Source organism: Protomyctophum parallelum (genome assembly GCF_964188405.1).
Source record: "Protomyctophum parallelum genome assembly, chromosome: 8".
Lineage (NCBI taxonomy): Eukaryota > Metazoa > Chordata > Actinopteri > Myctophiformes > Myctophidae > Protomyctophum > Protomyctophum parallelum.
This window is the reverse complement of record NC_139703.1, coordinates 12,551,557-12,573,313: the sequence shown is the minus strand read 5'-3', so window position 1 is coordinate 12,573,313 and position 21,757 is coordinate 12,551,557. Positions and strand designations below refer to the sequence as shown.

Below are 21,757 nucleotides of genomic sequence, written 5' to 3'. Positions count from 1 at the left end.
TATGCAAGCCATTCAGCCACGGCAAAGACCCTCATTTCATACTTAAACAAAATCATTATCTCAGGGACCCAATCTCTCAGTGTACAAATGGAACCATTTGTACCATGTGAGTTCTAAGGGTCCATTTGGTTCCTTGCTAACTTTTCATCAATATAGCTGGAACCTCCTGAAGCACAGCTTCCCCGGACCCCACATTGAGAAGCAGTGTTCTAATGGTTGGTCCTACCAGGCCTGGAGTATAAGCAGTCGAGTAGGCTACTACTGGTCAACCAGTAGATTATTTCTCAATGGCAGACTGATTTGGTTTTCAAAACCATTCTTTGTTGTTTGTTAACTATAAAATGGCATTGTTTGTTTACATGGCTGTCATATTGGATACTGCAAAAAAACAATCACCATGGATTGATTGATTCAGGTGCTCACTCTCCGTCCATATAGCAGCTGTCTGCTATATAGAGAAATGATGAGCGCTGAATTCAAATAATTGAGCACCAATCAAGCTGTGTAATAAATTGTATTAACTTACTCTATACACATTAAAGTAAAGTTGTATTCATAAAAATAAGTTCTGGATTGCAGGTTTATTTGTTCCCAGTTAGCTCAATGATGATTGATGATCGATCAGCTCAAGGATGACTGATCAGCTCATTATGATTGAACAGTCTGATTTGTGGAAACAAGGTGTAATTAGCCCTTCACTAAATCCCACCCCAAAAAGTGATTGTCCAATGCCAATCCAAATAGTTTAGCAACGGTTGCTATGCAGGTCAAGCTTTCTTCGCTGCTAACATGCCTATTGGACAAGGATGGGTTTGGGGAGGGACTTAGTGAAGGGCTAATTCTGATTAATTGTAAAATGGAATGTGGGGTGGCTGAATTAGGCTCCGTCCACACACAGTTAGTTTAAAAATAAATAAACATAGCTCCTTAATGCGTGTGGGTGTGGGGGGGTTGCATGGTCGCCCATAAAAAAACAAATCTTTTTAACCACTAGTCTACGACAATTACAGTTTTGAGGTCGTCAGGCTGATGCTGTGAGCCACTGCTAGAATAGCAGTAAATGAAGCTTAATAACTAGCATTAAACTTCAGGAAGAGTGGGATTTGAACATGAACTCTCTGTGCTGATCAACCCCTACTACACCATCACTCAGTAACAACTGCCTCTTCGTACTGTTGAAGCAATCTTTTGTATGTTTGCAAAGTTGAAAGAATCGAGAGTTGAACATAGAATCACTTTGATCAGATGCTTTGAGTGCTGTTTTGTATGTTAGTGTAACACCCAGGAATCAAACACACAAACCACTAAGCCAAAGCAACTGCCTATGGCTCAGGGGAGATATGAGACTTTTGAGGTCATCAGGCCGAGGCTGTGAGCCACTGCTATACAATAGCCTTCAGTTAATACACCTCTACATGTTCAAATCCCTGTTCTCCTATAGCTTAATGCTGGAGTGTTTCAACTTTACTAACTGAGGGCTAACACATACAATTACCAGGAGACGTTCACTGTGTGTCTGACTGATGGTGCAATTGTCTAATGATCAGTCTCTCTGTATGGACATTCCATGTTCAAGTCCCATTGCTCCTATATAGCACAATGCTTGAGTACTTTGAACTTTTCAAGGCGTGAATAAAAAATAAAAACTCAAAAGCACCAGGAGACATCTGCTGAATGCCCAAAGGTGCCTTGGCTCAATGGTATGGTGCGCTTGATCGGTTGCCTCTGCTACAGACAGTTGGCAGGTTCATGTCCCATGTCATGAAGGTGCTGGAGCGGACCATCGGGAGACGGTGCTCTCTCCCCCTGTTTCCTGAAAAGTAACAGTTGGGGGTTATGTTTGAAAGAACCCTGTCCACCTAACATTACAGATAAGAATTAGGTCAAACGTTTAAAAATAAAATAGCAATGCATTTTGGCCCATCATCTGACAGAATAGTCTGTGTATTTGCATACTGGGCCCGATTATAATCGTCGACAATGGCAATGTAATTTTTCTTGACTTTTGACAATGAAAAAACTACACACTATAGTATATTTGTTTAATCATTTTCATCTTTTTTTATCGTCGCAAAAACCCATGAACTATAGTTCATGGTTTTCGCAATTAGACCACTGCGCCATCAGTCAGAGACTTTAAACCAAAGTCTCCTGGTAATTTCGAAGTTATCTTTTGTTCGTTAGCCTTCAGTTAGTAAGGTTAAAATAACACAGAATCATATTAATCAGATGTTTCTTAGCGGTGTTGAGGTCTTTCTTTTGTATGTTAGTGTACAGCCGGGAATCGAACGCTGGTCTCCCACATGGAAAGCCGACATCTTAAAAGCCGGCCACAGTGTAGATTATTTTAAACTCTGTTTATGCGTCCCTGTGTGGACAAGAAAAACAGGTTTTGGCTTAAAGAAAGGTAACAGACTTCACAGTATTTAATACAAAAACAATGTAAAACACAGGGTGCAAAACAAAACGGATTTTAAGGATACTTTGTGACTTGCAACAAATGGATGGTCATCCCTTGATGGCTGTACATTTACAGGGACAGCTCAAAATTATGTGATCAGATTTTGGTCAAACATACATTCCGTCTCAATCTTCAAATAGGGAACAATACCCCTTTGCTGTGACATAATGACAATGTACCATGGCCTGGAGTAACTTACTCATATATGCCATTATGTTCATATAAAACAGTGGTCACTTCATAAAACCTCCACTGGCTTGTTTACTTTTTTCCCACTTTTGACCGGCATTCTTTCTCCAGAGGAGCTGGATCTGGATTGGAAATGTATCCGAAATTCCGAATACATTTCCCCAAGGCTAGTCCTATCTGTACTAAATATAAATATGCTGCATAGAGATTTCAGGATTCATTTACAGGATAAATTTTTCATGTGTCGAGTCGACCTGACCAAATAGTCTTTATGTAGTAAAGAAAGAGATGTAGCTTACATGAAACAATCACTGTAGAGCTAATCCTCCCAACACAAACTGTGACAAGATGCATGTCACTATCAAAACGTTCAGTATCTGGAATAAGTTCCAACCTCATATGAACTTGAGGTAGGCTGGTGTGGAGTAATTAAAGAGGTGGAAGTCCATTTGGTAGAGGTTATAAAGCTTCTTCTGATAGAAAGGGCTGAGATTGTGGAAGAACCGCGCCGCCATGTCCCCAGTAGTCCTGGAGTCTTTGGAAAAGACGGGGAAGGAGACCTTGTGCTCGACACCAGCTAGCTGCAGAATGTAGCGTGCGTCCTGCTCCAGGGTCTCGTACCTGCCCACCACGTCGTAGTGAATGAGGCATGGGTGACACAGCGAGTGTACCTGTTAAGGGAAAAATAAAGAAAACAATAGCCAGGCCGCAAACATGAAATCACACGACGTCATTGAAATAAGTCATAACCAGGTAATGCAGTTCAAGATCAAGATTTTTTGAGTGGTGCCTAACTGCTCCATATAGCAATGTGTGTATGTCCCTGTGTCTGTATGTCCGAGCACGGAAAGCGGCAACACGGTAACTCTGTCATTTCTCGACCGTTTCTGACGTGGGAAGGCTCGCCGGAAACCAGCCCGGCCCCCTGGGCGCGTTCCTGAGGGTCTGGATTTTCTGGGGACCCCCATACGGTAACTCTGTCATTTCTCGACGGTTTCGGATGCAGGGCGGCTCAGAACCGGGCTGCCCCCCTGGGCGCGTTCCTAGGGATCTGGATGTTGTGGGGACCCCCACATGGTACAGTTACACCGCTCACTTCACAAAGGTGTGCTTTTTCTGCAGTAGACTGTAAAAGTAAGCTGTGTAATGATATGAGCAAAACATTTTATTTTCCTGCTTGATTACTCATGCCTGTATATCCGTTGACTAGTGCCTTCCTAGCACACGGAGCATGCGCAAGAGTGTTGTTGCAGATTCATGACACTTTGTCTGCAGAAAGCTTGCGAGTGAACATTGTTGCTGTGCCTCTCCTGTCACTAGTAATATTATTCAACCATTAAAGAAGTAGGCCTATGTCTTCTCATTCAATAACTTGGCTTCATTGAATGAACAAACACAGAGTAATACATCCCTACATTATTTTTAAATACACAGTTTTTATTGTTCTCTAATGTTTCAATTAGTTCAATCTTCATCAGGGGATCGCAATCTCAAAACATTGCGAGTGCAATACGAACAGTGGAGCTTACTGGGAGGATGTTTACACAACTGGGTGACACCTTTGACTTTCTCAAGAATGTCGGAGTGGACCCAAGCCGTGGGTGCCACCTTAACCTGGGACTTACACCCAGAGAAATACATGGTATAAATCAACTCAAGACAGACAAAGATGCAAAGTAATGTCAGCATTAAATATTTCCCTCACATACCCTCTCCCAGTGCTCATTGAAGGGCTCTTCGCGCTGCGTGGCCGGGTCCACCAGATAGTAGACAAACTCCTCAAAGGTAACGCTGTTGCCCCTCTCCAGGGCTTCTGGCTGCGGGTGTAGTCTGTGCCGTTGGATTATCTTTGTACCATAGCGCTTATGAAACGCTGTGTTATAGCTCTGCGTGAACTTGTTGCGGTACGCTGACACCAGACGCTCAAAAGGGTCACGCACAAACACAAACTTTAAGTAGGAGTGCAGGCGCTGGTTGATCTGAGTGATTGAGTATTCTGACAGGGTGCGGAGGTTCCCTGCGACGTGGGCCTCGTTTGCAGGGATGGCCAACGGGTCTTGGTGGGGCGCAGAATCACCGGTCAGCACCATCAGAACACGCTTCCAGTTGGTGCAAGCCACCTTTGGTACGTAACAGTACAACAACCCATGCTGGTCGTCCACTATGATGTGCTTCAGGTCCTCAGGGAGAAGAGTGTGGCGTTTACGTGTGTACGAGCGGCACGCTTCCTCCAAATACTCCCTCCGACCTTTGTGAATCTCCTGCACTGCCGATTCTGCCTATATAGACATTAAGAAAGGAGATTAAACAGGCAGAGTTGTGCATGCATTATGAATTACATTGACTTTAACTACAGTTATTAAAATGTACAACGGAAATATAAGACCAGGTGTAACTGAAGTGTGTAAAGGAAAACATTCAGAAAGGGTTGAAATGAGAGGATCACAGGTGTATGTCATAATGAATGCGAGTGGGTGCCAACTGTTTTAATTGTACAGTCACAACTAAAATCTCTGTAATGTACTATTACTAAAAAACAATTTAAAATAAAATAATTTAAGATCATTAAAGCTGGGCTGTTGTCTGAATCCAGTGCATTCTGTCAACTTCCGGTCTGTGACTTTGTCACACTTTGCCATGCTCTTCGCCAATAGAAGTATAGCGGCTCTTCTACATATTATCTAGAAGAGCCGTCATTGGACTGGCCCCGTGAAGTGAACGGAGTTGTCACAACTCTCTCATCTATAGCCTACGGCACTGGTACATCCCTTGAGTCCTTGCTGATGCTGCACACGTCGAGTTTGAAGTTGGTGTGTCTTTTCCTTTGAGTCAACAGTATGTCTCGTGAGACTAGGAGCTGACTGATTTGTTCACACCTGATGCCATGACGGCACATGGAGGTTCGGCAACACACTCCATATTTGGGAGTAGCTGAATTAGTAAATCCTATACAGTATGTTATGGCTGAGTGTGACGACGTAGTGACATGAGCGTGATGACTTGATCCTCCCTTAAAGGACAACTTTAGTTTTTTTCAACCAAGGTTCATGTTTTAGGTTAATATTAGAGAAACTAAAAGGTGAGTGTTATTTCTTTTTTCATTTGCCGCTTTCTTTCGTTTTATGGATTTTAGCAGTTTTTGACAAAACGAAAGAAAGCAGCAAATGAAAAGAAAATAACCCTCATTGAGTACAAGCTCAATTTCCACCGCAACTTTCTCGTGTCCTGGCGGTTGCAACCCACAACTGACACAGCTCTGGGTATATGCAACCCAGACTGGCGAAGATCTATTTTTTGCTTTCGAAAATAGCCGATCTTCAAGCTCAGCACATGGCATTGTGATGTGTTGTGAGCTTGTACTGTAGTGCAGTAACTATTTTCGATTAATGCTGACAAATCTCTTATGAGGGTCCCTGGCACACAATCTTTTCAGATGGGGGTCTGCTGCCAAACATATCAATAATATGGCTGTCCTTGTGTTTGAGAACTGCTGGTCTACAGGAGACTGACCTGATGATGAGCATCATACAGGGTCTGTAGTGGACTCCTCCTGGATTTGTGACTGCTTCCATCTCTGACTGGCTCCAACACTACAAGGACACAAGAATCTCAATCATTAATGTTGTCACATGACACACGTTTACAGGTGTAAATCAATTTGGTTTTGTGCTAGCTACATCATTCTGTTGTTTCCAGGAAAATAAAAGTATATTTTCGTTTGTTGTCCGGAAGAAACCAACTCCATTTTTAAGGTTTTTGTTTTGTTTTTGTTTTTTGCATAAATCAATGCTATTGAACACCCTTTGTTGTGAGTAAAAACAATATTGAACCAATGGAAAGTATTAAAAAGCACTTTGACAAAAACCTAATATAATGCCACTTGAGCTGGATATATAATATATATATTTTTTCATTGTCTGAAAAATGAACATTTTGGAGTTAGGTGGTGAACATTGTTGCTGTGCCTCTCCTTTTCACTACTAATATTATTCAACCAGTAAAGAACGTCTTCTAATTAATTAATTAATTGTAGAAGTTGTTAGCAGTAATAAATACTTTTATTTTCAAGAAAGTAATCTGATCGGAGATCAGACCCACAGTGAGTGAGTGAGTGAGTGCGTGCGTGAGTGAGTGAGTGAGTGAGTGAGTGAGTGAGTGAGTGCGTACGTGCGTGAGTGAGTGAGTGAGTGAGTGCGTGCGTGTGTGCGTGCGTGCGTGAGAGTGAATCAATGATGGGGCTTAGTCCCCTTGGTCACTCCAATAAGGCCTAAGTGGACAATGTTCCCCATTAACACTGTCTGAATATCCCAAATTTAAAACATTACATTTGCATCACCTGCAACAATAAGTTTCTTGTTACTTTCAGGAAATGCACCATTTGTAACTCAGCTTTTGTGTGTAACCATGATGGTGGAACGTATACACTTTCAGAGTTAAACAAACACATTTCACAGTGAAGCAGAATTATGTCATGGAGCTGGAAGTCTGCACTGCAGCTAACATGGTCATGGATGGATGAATGAAGCTATTATATGTGTGGCTGGCAGAAGGTTTGACTGTCTGTGAGACAGTATAGTAGACCTATCCCAGCTAACATGTCCATCTGGGCCCAATTGGGTTTTGACATGGGCTATGGACATGGGTTCCAAGTGGGCCGTGCACCCAGTTTTCACAAAGGGCCCACCCGTGTTAGCCCATATGGGCTTACGTGGGTTTCTAACTGGATCTTAGGTGGTATCCAAATGGGCCATTTTATTTCAGAACCATGTGTGCGCCACCTGTGTTTGCCTATATGGGTTTGAACTGGGATCTGATTGGGCCTTAACACATCGTTTGCGGGGTCAGTATCTATACGTCATTTGTCAGCCGATCGCCATGTGCGTATCACGTATCTATACGCATTTATAGCTTTTTTATTGAATACTTTAGTTCATCTTTCTATGTGCCCGGACAACATATAATGTATCTCCGATCGCATCTTCAAAGTTCCGGGTATGTGATCCTGAAAAAAGAGAGAGAAACCCCCCCCCCCCCCCTCATGAAAAGAGGCGGCGGTCTATGGGCGGTCCGCTTCCTTTACGTGTATATGTCAGGGGATCTAAAATGGACGCGCCCATGATCTAGTGTGTGTGAATAGAAGAGTAACACTCGATTCCCCCTCCCCTCCTGTTTCTACATGGTTTCTCCCGAGGAGGTGGATGGATTTTCCGAGAACGAGAGAGAGACAGAGAGAGAGACAGAGAGAGTGACAGAGAGTCCTCAAAATCCTCAAAAATGATGAAAAACGGCGTGCTATAGTATGCCGTACGATATGGGCTATAGCCCATGGTCCAAAATTATGAAAAACGAGGATAAAAAAAATAATAATCTAAAATTCAAAAAACGATGGGCTATAACCCATCGTTTTTTTTCTTCATTTTTTCACTTTTTTTCAAATCCTCAAAAATGATGAAAAACGGCGTGCTATAGTATGCCGTACGATATGGGCTATAGCCCATGGTCCAAAATGATGAAAAACGAGGATAAAAAAATAAATTCAAAAATTCAAAAAACGATGGGCTATAACCCATCGTTTTTTTCATTTTTTTCAAATCCTCAAAAATGATGAAAAACGGCGTGCTATAGTATGCCGTACGATATGGGCTATGGCCCATGGTCAAAAATGATGAAAAACGAGGATATTTTCTTTTCTTAAAAAATTCAAAAAACGATGGGCTATAACCCATCGTTTTTTTTTCGTTTTTTCATTTTTTTTTCAAATCCTCAAAAATGATGAAAAACTGCGTGCTATAGTATGCCGTACGATATGGGCTATAGCCCATGGTCCAAAATGATGAAAAACGAGGATAAAAAAATAAATTCAAAAATTCAAAAAACGATGGGCTATAACCCATCGTTTTTTTCATTTTTTTCAAATCCTCAAAAATGATGAAAAACGGCGTGCTATAGTATGCCGTACGATATGGGCTATGGCCCATGGTCAAAAATGATGAAAAACGAGGATATTTTCTTTTCTTAAAAAATTCAAAAAACGATGGGCTATAACCCATCGTTTTTTTTTCGTTTTTTCATTTTTTTTTCAAATCCTCAAAAATGATGAAAAACTGCGTGCTATAGTATGCCGTACGATATGGGCTATAGCCCATGGTCCAAAATGATGACGTTCTCTCTACCGCAACATACTTAAAAGTATAGCGGTGTATGAGAATGGGTGTTGTGGAGGATGAGAAACATTAGCATTGTGCTATATAGGAGCAATGGGACTTGAACATGGAATGTCCGTACAGAGAGACTGATCATTTGAACATTGCACCATCAGTCAGACACACAGTGAACATCTCCTGGTAATTGTGTGTGTTAGCCCTCAGTTAGTAAAGTTGAAACACTCCAGCATTAAGCTATAGGAGAACAGGGATTTGAACATTTAGAGGTGTATTAACTGAAGGCTCACAGCCTCAGCCTGATAACTTCAAAATTCTCATATCTTCCCTGAGCCATAGGCAGTTGCTTTGGCTTAGTGGTTAAGATGTTGGCCTTCAGTGCAGGGGACCTGTGTTCGATTCCTGGGTGTTACACTCTGATGAACGTGAGTCTATGTTCAACTCTTGATTCTTTCAACTTTACTATCTGAAGGCTAACATACAAAAGATCGCTTCAACAGTACAAAGAGGCAGATGTTACTGAGTGATGGTGTAGTAGGGGCTATTCAGCACAGAGAGTTCATGTTCAAATCCCACTCTTCCTAAAGTTTAATGCTAGTTATTGAGCTTCATTTACTGCTATTCTAGCAGTGGCTCACAGCCTCAGCCTGACTACCTCAAAACTCAAATTGTCGTAGTGGTTAAGATGTTGGCTTTCCATGTGGGAGACCAGGGTTCGATTCCTGGCTTTTACACTATCATACAAAAGAAGACCTCAACAGCGCTAAGAAACATCTGATTAATATGATTCTGTGTTATTTAAACTTTACTGAAGGCTAACGCACAAAAGATCACTTCAAAATTACCAGGAGACTTTGCCTGAGAGTGTCTGACTGATGGTGCAGTGGTCTAATCATCAGGCTTTCAGTACAGACATTCCATGTTCAAGTCCTGTTCCTCCTACAGCTAAATGCTGCAGTAATTTGAACTTTTCAAGGCTTGAATAAAAAAGAAAAACTCAAAAGCACCAGGAGACATCTGCTGAATGCCCAAAGGTGCCTTGGCTCAATGGTGTGGAGTGCTTGACCCGTTGCCTCTGCTACAGACAGTTGGCAGGTTCAAGTCCCATGTCATGACATCAAGGTGCTGGAGGACCATCGGGAGACGGTGCTCTCTCCCCCTGTTTCCTGAGATGTAACGGTTGGGGCTTATGTCTGAAAGAACCCTGTCCAGCTAACCTTTTACCATGAAAATGTCCAATTTAACATACTCTTACCACCTCTCAGTGTGCCCTTTTCCAACTGGCCTGGAAGCCAGACATAAAAGAGGGACTGTCCAACCAAGTTTTGGGCCACCAATCAGGGCCCTGTATGCAAATACACAACCTATTCTGTCAGATGATGGGCCAAAACCATAAACTATAGTATGTAATTTTTTCATCATTTTTATATTGGTTTTTGAAATCGTTGAACTATAGTTCATGGTTTTTGCGACGATTATTAAACAAATATACTATAGTGTGTAGTTTTTTCATTGTCAAAAGTCAAGAAAAATGACATTGCCATTGTCGACGATTATAATCGGGGCCCAGTATGCAAATACACAGACTATTCTGTCAGATGATGTGCCAAAATGCATTGGGCCAAAATGCATTGCTATTTTATTTGTAAACGTTTGACCTAATTCTTATCTGTAAAATGTTAGGTGGACAGGGTTCTTTCAAACATAACCCCCAACTGTTACTTTTCAGGAAACAGGGGGAGAGAGCACCGTCTCCCGATGGTCCTTCCCAGCACCTTGATGACATGGGACTTGAACCTGCCAACTGTCTGTAGCAGAGGCAACGGGTCAAGCGCTCCACACCATTGACCCAAGGCACCTTGGGGCATTCAGCAGATGTCTCCTGGTGCTTTTGAGTTTTTATTTTCTATTCTAGCCTTGAAAAATTCAAATTACTGCAGCTTTGGTTGAGTATTAGTTTTGTTTGAGTTTTGGACCAGTAACCTTTGGATTACGAACCTCAGATTTATCTTTTGAGCCACACTGTCATGTAAGGTACAATCGGGAACTTATATTTAACTAGCCGTTTAGAATTTAGATGGACAGTGAACATGTTCTTCAGGAGACTTGAACCCTGAATGTTCTGTTTATAATTTTTGAATTGTTTTTTGAATTTTTGAATTTCTTTTTTTATCCTCGTTTTTCATCATTTTGGACCATGGGCTATAGCCCATATCGTACGGCATACTATAGCACGCCGTTCTTCATCATTTTTGAGGATTAAAAAAAACAAAACAAAAAAAAACATGGGTTATAGCCCATCGTTTTTTGAATTTTTTTTAAACCTCGTTTTACATCATTTTTGAACATGGGCTATAGCCCATACCGTACGGCATACTATAGCACGCCGTTTTTCATCATTTTTGAGGATTAAAAAAAAACAAAAAAACAAAAAAAAAACATGGGTTATAGCCCATCGTGTTTTGAATTTTGGATTTTTTTTTAACCTTGTTTTTCCATCATTTTTGAACATGGGCTATAGCCCATATCGTACGGCATACTATAGCACGCCGTTTTTCATCATGTTTGAGGATTTTTAAAAAAAGGAAAAAAGGAAAAAAACGATGGGTTATAGCCCATCGTTTTTTTAATTTTTGATTTTTTTTTTAATCCTCGTTTTTCATCATTTTGGACAATGGGCTATAGCCCATATCGTACGGCATACTATAGCACGCCGTTTTTCATCATGTTTGAGGATTTGAAAAAAATGAAAAAATGAAAAAAACGATGTGTTATAGCCCATGGTTTTTTGAATTTTTGATATATTTTTTTAATCCTCATTTTTCATCATTTTGGACCATGGGCTATAGCCCATATCGTACGGCATACTATAGCACGCCGTTTTTCATCATTTTTGAGGATTTGAAAAAAATGAAAAAATGAAAAAAACGATGGGTTATAGCCCATTGTTTTTTTAATTTTTTAAATTTTTTTTATCTTCATTTTTCATCATTTTTGACCATGGGCTATAGCCCATATCGTACGGCATACTATAGCACGCCGTTTTTCATCATTTTTGAGGATTTGAAAAAAATGAAAAAATGAAAAAAACGATGGGTTATAGCCCATCGTTTTTTAAATTTTTGATATCTTTTTTTTAATCCTCGTTTTTCATCATTTTGGACCATGGGCTATAGCCCATATCGTACGGCATACTATAGCACGCCGTTTTTCATCATGTTTGAGGATTTGAAAAAAATGAAAAAATGAAAAAAACGATGGGTTATAGCCCATCGTTTTTTTTAATTTTTGATATATTTTTTTAATCCTCATTTTTCATCATTTTGGACCATGGGCTATAGCCCATATCGTACGGCATACTATAGCACGCCGTTTTTCATAATTTTTGATTTGAAAAAAATGAAAAAATGAAAAAAACGATGGGTTATAGCCCATTGTTTTTTAAATTTTTGATAAAAAAATGTAATCCTCTTTTTTCATCATTTTGGACCATGGGCTATAGCCCATATCGTACGGTATACTATAGCACGCCGTTTTTCATCATTTTTGAGGTTTTTTTGGGTTATAGCCCATCGTTTTTTTAATTTTTTATATTTTTTATAGCCATTTTTGAGGTTTTTTTGGGTTATAGCCCATCGTTTTTTTAATTTTTGATATTTTTTTTTAATCCTCGTTTTTCATCATTTTGGACCATGGGCTATAGCCCATATCGTACGGCATACTATAGCACGCCGTTTTTCATCATTTTTGAGGATTTGAAAAAAATGAAAAAATGAAAAAAACGATGGGTTATTATAGCCCATTGTTTTTTTTAATTTTTTTAATTTTTTTTATCCTCATTTTTCATCATTTTTGACCATGGGCTATAGCCCATATCGTACGGCATACTATAGCACGCCGTTTTTCATAAATTTTGAGGATTTGAAAAAAATGAAAAAATGAAAAAAACGATGGGTTATAGCCCATCGTTTTTTAAATTTTTGATATTTTTTTTTAATCCTCATTTTTCATCATTTTTGACCATGGGCTATAGCCCATATCGTACGGCATACTATAGCACGCCATTTTTCATCATGATTGAGGATTTGAAAAAAATGAAAAAATAAAAAAAACGATGGGTTATAACCCATTGTTTTTTTTATTATTGTTATTTTTTTTTATCCTCATTTTTCATCATTTTTGACCATGGGCTATAGCCCATATCGTACGGCATACTATAGCACGCCATTTTTCATCATGATTGAGGATTTGAAAAAAATGAAAAAATAAAAAAAACGATGGGTTATAGCCCATCGTTTTTTTAATTTTTGATATTTTTTTTTATCCTTGTTTTTCATCATTTTGGACCATGGGCTATAGCCCATATCGTACGGCATACTATAGCACGCCGTTTTTCATCATTTTTGAGGATTTGAAAAAAAAAAAAAAAAAAAAAAAACGATGGGTTATAGCCCATTGTTTTTTGTTTTTTTTATTTTATTTTTTATCCTCATTTTTCATCATTTTTGACCATGGGCTATAGCCCATATCGTACGGCATACTATAGCACGCCGTTTTTCATAATTTTTGAGGATTTGAAAAAAATGAAAAAATGAAAAAAACGATGGGTTATAACCCATTGTTTTTTTTATTATTATTATTTTTTTTTATCCTCATTTTTCATCATTTTTGACCATGGGCTATAGCCCATATCGTACGGCATACTATAGCACGCCATTTTTCATCATGATTGAGGATTTGAAAAAAATAAAAAAATAAAAAAAACGATGGGTTATAGCCCATCGTTTTTTTAATTTTTGATATTTTTTTTTATCCTTGTTTTTCATCATTTTGGACCATGGGCTATAGCCCATATCGTACGGCATACTATAGCACGCCGTTTTTCATCATTTTTGAGGATTTGAAAAAAAAAAAAAAAAAAAAAAAACGATGGGTTATAGCCCATTGTTTTTTGTTTTTTTTATTTTATTTTTTATCCTCATTTTTCATCATTTTTGACCATGGGCTATAGCCCATATCGTACGGCATACTATAGCACGCCGTTTTTCATAATTTTTGAGGATTTGAAAAAAATGAAAAAATGAAAAAAACGATGGGTTATAACCCATTGTTTTTTTTATTATTATTATTTTTTTTTATCCTCATTTTTCATCATTTTTGACCATGGGCTATAGCCCATATCGTACGGCATACTATAGCACGCCATTTTTCATCATGATTGAGGATTTGAAAAAAATAAAAAAATAAAAAAAACGATGGGTTATAGCCCATCGTTTTTTTAATTTTTGATATTTTTTTTTATCCTTGTTTTTCATCATTTTGGACCATGGGCTATAGCCCATATCGTACGGCATACTATAGCACGCCGTTTTTCATCATTTTTGAGGATTTGAAAAAAAAAAAAAAAAAAAAAAACGATGGGTTATAGCCCATCGTTTTTTAATTTTTTTTAAATCCTTGTTTTTCATCATTTTTGACCATATCGTACGGCATACTATAGCACGCCGTTTTTCATCATTTTTGCCATTGAGCCCCATTGTAAATTTGAAAGCACTATATTTCTAAAACTATGAAACATTTCAAAGATTCCTTTTCAGGCAAACATGTCCATGTCCAATCACAAGATATCTGTAGAGTTCCTTGTAGAATTGTGCTAGTTCAAACCCAACACACTCAGTAGGAAGGTGCTGGTTTTTGACCTGCCAATCATTCTGATTGACAGATTCCTTGGCCAATCAGATCGGTCCGCCTTCAGCCAATCCTAGGGCTCATTACATTGTCTCCTCCAATCAAACCCGGACCACTTCCTTGTTTACAACTGGATCAAATACTCTGACCTGTTTTAGATTTATAGTGATTCTTCAACTTCATTTTCTTAATTTTCACAGTTTTGGACGTTTTATGAATATAATTGATCATTCTAGATCACTGCTAGATCCGTAACAATCTTCTCTTATGGGGTTCGGGTTAGGGTTAGGGTTAGGGTTAGGGTTAGGTTCAGGTTCAGGTTCAGGTTCCACAGGTTAATAAAGTGTAAATGTGGGGGTCCTTGACAAGAAAAGGTTTAGGAACCACTGTTTTAGAGGGACTATAGAATAGATAGATGTTGATAGTATTAAGTTAGTTACTTTGACAGTGTACAAATGGAACCGGTTTTCAGCAGGTCAAATGTGGTACAGAAAACCATATGACTCCCAGGCTGATCTCACTGGGGGAAAACTGTATGAGTTTATTTGTTTAAGAACTAACTAATCAATTGAAATATATATATTCTGGATGTGACACTTACAAGCCGAATTAGCGCAGTTGGTAGAGCATTAGATGGAAGCTCTAAAGGTCCCTGGTTCAATCCAGGCTTTCGGCAGTTGAAATGAGGTACAGAAAATCCTATGACTCTTAGGCTGATCTCACTGGGTGAAAAACTTTATGAATTGTTTAAGAAGTAACAAGTAACAGTCAATGTAAAAAATAAATACTGGATGTGATACTTGCAAGCCGTAATAGCTCAGTTGGGAGAGCGTTAGACTGTACATCTGAAGGTTCCTGGTTCAAACCTGAGATTCGGCAGTTGAAATGAGGTACAGACAACCGTATGACTCTCAAACTGATCTCACTGGGGCATGAACTGTATGAGTTTATGTTTAAGAACTAACAATACATTGAAAAATACATTCTGGATGTGTCACTTACAAGCAAACAAACAAAAAAGCAGTGTGAATTGTCTGGAACCAGTGGCTCAGTGTGTTAGAACGCTGCCACATGATCGGGAGATGGTGGGTTCAAACCCGACTCATATTTTTACTTTCAAGACCGATTTCAGAAGAAGAAAACAAACAAAAAAGCTTTGTAGTAGTATCCAGCAGTTAGCTCAGTCTGAAGAGAGGCCGTCCTTGGGAGCCACAGGTCCAGGGTTCAAATCCCACATTAGTCATAACTGTGACACTTTGCTTTGCACACTGATTTCTAGAAGGACAACTTTAAAGCAGCCCAGAAATTCACCATGATTGTGTGCCTCAGTGGCCCAGCAGATAAGTCAAATGATATCCGTAGTATACCTAGTAGAAGTGTGCCGGTTCAAACCCGACTCTTTTACTTTCAAGACCGATTTCAGAAGAAGAAAACAAACAAAAAAGCTTTGTAGTAGTATCCAGCAGTTAGCTCAGTCTGATGAGAGGCTGTCCTTGGGAGCCACAGGTAAAGGGTTCAATTATTTTTTCAAAAATTAAAAAAACGATGGGCTAAAACCCATCGTTTTTTTTATTTTTTCCAAATCCTCAAAAATGATGAAAAACGGCGTGCTACAGTATGCCGTACGATATGGGATATAGCCCATGGTCAAAAATGATGAAAAACGAGGATATTTATTTTTTCAAAATATCAAAAAACGATGGGCTACAACCCATCGTTTTTTAAATTTTAAATTTGCATTCAAATCCTCAAAAATTATGAAAAACGGCGTGCTATAGTATGCCGTACGATATGGGCTATAGCCAATGGTCCAAAATGATGAAAAACGAGGATTAAAAAAAAAAAAAAAAAATCAAAAAACGATGGGCTATAACCCATCGTTTTTTTTCATTTTTTCATTTTTTTCAAATCCTCAAAAATGATGAAAAACGATGTGTTATAGTATGCCATACGGTATGGGCTATAGCCCATGGTCAAAAATGATGAAACACGAGGATAAAAAATAAAATAAAACAAATAAACAAACGATGGGCTATAACCCATCGTTTTTTTCATTTTTTCATTTTTTTCAAATCCTCAAAAATGATGAAAAACGGCATGCTATAGAATGCCGTACGGTATGGGCCATAGCCCATGGTCAAAAATGATGAAAAACGAGGATAAAAATAATAATCAAAAATTCAAAAAACGATGGGCTATAACCCATGTTTTTTTTTTTTTCGTTTTTTTTTTTAATCCTCAAAAATTATGAAAAACGGCGTGCTATAGTATGCCGTACGGTATGGGCCATAGCCCATGTTCAAAAATGATGAAAAACGAGGATATATATATATATTTTTTTTAATCAAAAAACGATGGGCTATAACCCATGTTTTTTTTCAAATCCTCAAAAATGATGAAAAATGGCGTGCTATAGTATGCCGTACGGTATGGGCTATAGCCCATGGTCAAAAATGATGAAAAACGAGGTAAAAAAAAAAAAAAAAAAAAAAAAAAACGATGGGCTATAACCCATGTTTTATTTATTTTTTCATTTTTTTCAAATCCTCAAAAATGTAGAAAAACCGCGTGCTATAGTATGCCGTACGATATGGGTTAAAGCCCATGGTCAAAAAAAAAAGTGGCCCAGTGGATAAATCACAAGATATCTGTAGAGTTCCTTGTAGAATTGTGCTAGCCGACACACTCAGTAGGAAGGTGCTGGTTTTTGACCTGCCAATCATTCTGATTGACAGATTCCTTGGCCAATCAGATCGGTCCGCCTTCAGCCAATCCTAGGGCTCCTTACATTGTCTCCTCCAATCAAACCCGGACCACTTCCTTGTTTACAACTGGATCAAATACTCTGACCTGTTTTAGATTTATAGTGATTCTTCAACTTCATTTTCTTAATTTTCACAGTTTTGGACGTTTTATTAATATAATTGATCATTCTAGATCACTGCTAGATCCGTAACAATCTTCTCTTATGGGGTTAGGGTTAGGGTTAGGTTCAGGTTCAGGTTCAGGTTCCACGGGTTAATAAAGTGTAAATGTGGGGGTCCTTGACAAGAAAAGGTTTAGGAACCACTGTTTTAGAGGGACTATAGAATAGATAGATGTTGATAGTATTAAGTTAGTTACTTTGACAGTGTACAAATGGAACCGGTTTTCAGCAGGTCAAATGAGGTACAGAAAACCGTATGACTCCCAGGCTGATCTCACTGGGGGAAAACTGTATGAGTTTATTTGTTTAAGAACTAACGAATCAATTGAAATATATATATTCTGGATGTGACACTTACAAGCCGAATTAGTGCAGTTGGTAGAGCATTAGATGGAAGATCTAAAGGTCCCTGGTTCAATCCAGGCTTTCGGCAGTTGAAATGAGGTAGGCCTACAGAAAATCCTATGACTCTTAGGCTAATCTCACTGGGTGAAAAACTTTATGAGTAGTTTTGTTTAAGAAGTAACAAGTAACAGTCAATGTAAAAAATAAATACTGGATGTGATACTTGCAAGCTGTAATAGCTCAGTTGGGAGAGCATTAGACTGTAGATCTGAAGGTTCCTGGTTCAAACCTGAGATTCGGCAGTTGAAATGAGGTACAGACAACCGTATGACTCTCAAACTGATCTCACTGGTGCATGAACTGTATGAGTTTATGTTTAAGAACTAACAATACATTGAAAAATACATTCTGGATGTGTCACTTACAAGCAAACAAACAAAAAAGCAGTGTGAATCGTCTGGAACCAGTGGCTCAGTGTGTTAGAACGCTGCCACATGATCGGGAGATGGTGGGTTCAAACCCAACTCATACTTTTATTTTCAAGACCGATTTCAGAAGAAGAAAACAAACAAAAAAGCAGTGTGAATTGTCTGGAACCAGTGGCTCAGTGTGCAGCCCAGAAATTCACCTTGATTGTGTGCCTTAGTGGCCCAGCGGATAAGTCAAATGATATCCGTAGTATACCTAGTAGAAGTGTGCCGGTTTAAACTGCTAGTATCCAGCAGTTAGCTCAGTCTGATGAGAGGCCGTCCTTGGGAGCCACAGGTCCAGGGTTCAAATCCCACATTAGTCATAACTGTGACACTTTGCTTTGCACACTGATTTCTAGAAGGACAACTTTAAAGCAGCCCAGAAATTCACCATGATTGTGTGCCTCAGTGGCCCAGCGGATAAGTCAAATGATATCCGTAGTATACCTAGTAGAAGTGTGCCGGTTCTAACCCAACTCATATCTTTACCTTCAAGACCGATTTCAGAAGAAGAAAACAAACAAAAAAGCTGTGTAGTAGTATCCAGCAGTTAGCTCAGACTGATGAGAGGCTGTCCTTGGGAGCCACAGGTCCAGGGTTCAAATCCCACATTAGTCATAACTGTGACACTTTGCTTTGCACACTGATTTCCAGAAGGACAACTTTAAAGCAGCCCAGAAATTCACCATGATTGTGTGCCTCAGTGGCCCAGCGGATAAGTCAAATGATATCCGTAGTATACCTAGTAGAAGTGTGCCGGTTCGAACCCGACTCATGTCTTTAGTTTCAAGACCGATTTCAGAAGAAGAAAACAAACAAAAAAGCTGTGTAGTAGTATCCAGCTGTTAGCACAGTCTGATGAGAGGCTGTCCTTGGGATCCACAGGTCCAGTGTTCAAATCCCACATTAGTCATAACTGTGACACTTTGCTTTGCACACTGATTTCCAGAAGGACAACTTTAAAGCCGCCCAGAAATTCACCATGATTGTGTGCCTCAGTGGCCCAGGGGATAAGTCAAATGATATCCGTAGTATACCTAGTAGAAGTGTGCCGGTTCAAACCCAACATACTCCTAGTAGGCGGTCATGGTTCAAATCACTGACACCTAGAGTAGGAGTGGCCCAGTGGATAAATCAGATGATATCCATAGAATACCTAGTACAAGGTGTGGGGTAGGAGGAGAGTATACTGGGCAGGTAGGAGGAGATTAGTGGGGTCAGGTAGGAGGAGAGTAAGGTGGTCAGGTAGGAGAGTAGGCGGAGTTCAGTCAGGGGGAGTGTAGGGGGGAAGGTCATTGGGTGTCAGAGTGGTGGGGTCAGGTATGTAGGTGGGGGGTCAGGTAGGAGGAGAGTAAGGGTCAGGTAGGAGGTCAGTAGGCTGAGTTCAGTCAGTAGGAAAGGGGAGGGGCCAGGCAGGGGTAGAGTAGGAAGGGGAGGGGCCAGTCAGGGGTAGAGTAGGAAGGGGAGGGGCCAGGCAGGGGGAGAGTAGGAAGGCCAGTTGCCAGGCAGGGGGACAGTAGGAAGAGGAGGGGCCAAGCAGGGGTACAGTAGGAAGAGGAGGGGCCAAGCAGGGGGAGAGTAGGAAGGGGAGGGGCCAGGCAGGGGCAGAGTAGGATAGGCAGTGGGAGAGTAGGATGGGGAGGGGCCAGGGAGAGAGTAGGAAGGGGAGGGGACAGGCAGGGAGAGAGTAGGAAGGGGAGGGGCCAGGCAGGGGGAGAGTAGGAAGGGGAGGGTTCAGGCAGGGAGAGAGTAGGGAGGGGCCAGGCAGGGGGAGGGGCCAGGCAGGGGGAGAGAGCAGGAAGGGGAGGGGCCAGGCAGGGGGAGAGTAGGGGGGTGCCAGGAAAGGGCAGGGGCCTGGCCCAATTTTTTTAATTAAATTTGGACCATATCGTACGGCATACTATAGCACGCCGTTTTTCATCATTTTTGAGGATTTGAAAAAAATAATTAAATTTTAAAAACGATGGGTTATAGCCCATTGTTTTTTTTAATTTTAGATTTTTTTTTTAAATCCTCGTTTTTCATCATATTGGACCATGGGCTATAGCCCATATCGTACGGCATACTATAGCACGCCGTTTTTCATCATTTTTGAGGATTTGAAAAAATTAAAAAATTAAAAAACAATGGGTTATAACCCATCGTTGTTCGATTTTTTTTTTTAACCTTGTTTTTCATCATTTTGGACCATATCGTACGGCATACTATAGCACGCCGTTTTTCATCATTTTTGCCATTGAGCCCCATTGTAAATTTGAAAGCACTATATTTCTAAAACTATGAAACATTTCAAAGATTCCTTTTCAGGCAAACATGTCCACCGTAAGATGAACATCATACATCATAAAATTCTCGGATGATACTGCCATCTTAGCCCTTCTGGATAAGGATAGGGATGTAGCTGACTACTTTTCAGAGGTACAGAACTTTGTTAAGTGGTGTGATGACAACCACCTAACTCTTAATGTTAAGAAGACACAGGAGATGGTATTTGACCCCAAGAGTATTGGTGACCACAGGCCTGTGGTCATCCATGACTCGACCATCTCACAGGTCTCCTCATATAAATACCTGGGGATCTGTATTGACAACTCAATGACTTGGAATACACATGTTGACAGTCTCTGTAGTAAACTACAGCAAAGACTGCACTTCCTCCGACGTCTCAGGGTTCATGGTGTTGACCAAAGATTTATGTTAGTGTTCTATCGAGCAGTCTTGGAAAGCCTGGTCAGGTTTGGCATCACAGTTTGGTTCGGTAATCTCTCAGTGCAACTGAGGTCCAAATTGTTCAGATTGGTGCAGACTGCAGGGAAGATCATAGGGGTAAGACAACTCCCCTCTCTTCAGTCTATTTATGAGCAGGCTACATTAAAACAGGCTCAAAAAATTGTCAGTGATGTTACCCATGTTCTATATGGCGAGTTTGTACTTCTGCCCTCTGGGAGAAGATACAAAGAACCAAAGTGGAAGTACATTAGATTTAAAAAATCGTTTGTATCAGCATCAACTAAGATGCTGAACGAGGCTCTGAAACAGCGGTAACTACGTGAGGCCTGATTATCCACATCATGTGTGCAATTGTGTAATGTTGTGTCTCCCTCTGTAATGTATTTTTGTTTGTCATTGATGTTTTATGTGTGGCTGTAGCTGGGGTGAAAGCCCAAGACAAATTTCCCTTGTGGACAATAAAGTTTACCTTGACCTTGAACCTAAGTAGGCTAGAATGGGGTTGCTAGGTGTAAGTATGTAGGACTAGTAGCATGCCAAATTTTGTGCTATTGCCATAGAGAATGCATTGGGCGTTTAAGTTAAATAACTCATAAACTACAAAACATAAAAATAAAAAAAAGTTCCAGCATGTGTCTCCACAGTAAGCTGAATAATAAAAAGTGTGAATGGAGTTTCTAGGTGAAAGTGACTTTTGACGTGCCTATAGAGCTGCCATTGAGCCCCATGTTAAATGTCTCAAATTTGAAAGCACTATATTTCTAAAACTATGAAACATTTCAAAGAT

General features: G+C 39.8%; 1 protein-coding gene across 1 annotated transcript in view; it reads right to left on the bottom strand.

Moving 5' to 3' along the window:
- Positions 1–3,003: 3,003 nt before the first annotated feature.
- The window catches only part of LOC310862819 (carbohydrate sulfotransferase 11-like), a 56,876-nt gene continuing 38,122 nt past the window's right edge, over positions 3,004–21,757 (bottom strand). The window contains exons 2-4 of the mRNA XM_083770921.1: positions 6,161–6,240; positions 4,360–4,929; positions 3,004–3,321 (exon numbers count right to left, since the gene is read on the bottom strand). Of these exons, the coding sequence (XP_083627047.1) occupies positions 3,046–3,321; positions 4,360–4,929; positions 6,161–6,240 (926 nt within the window). The 3' untranslated portion in view covers positions 3,004–3,045. The remainder of the gene's footprint in view (positions 3,322–4,359; positions 4,930–6,160; positions 6,241–21,757) is intronic.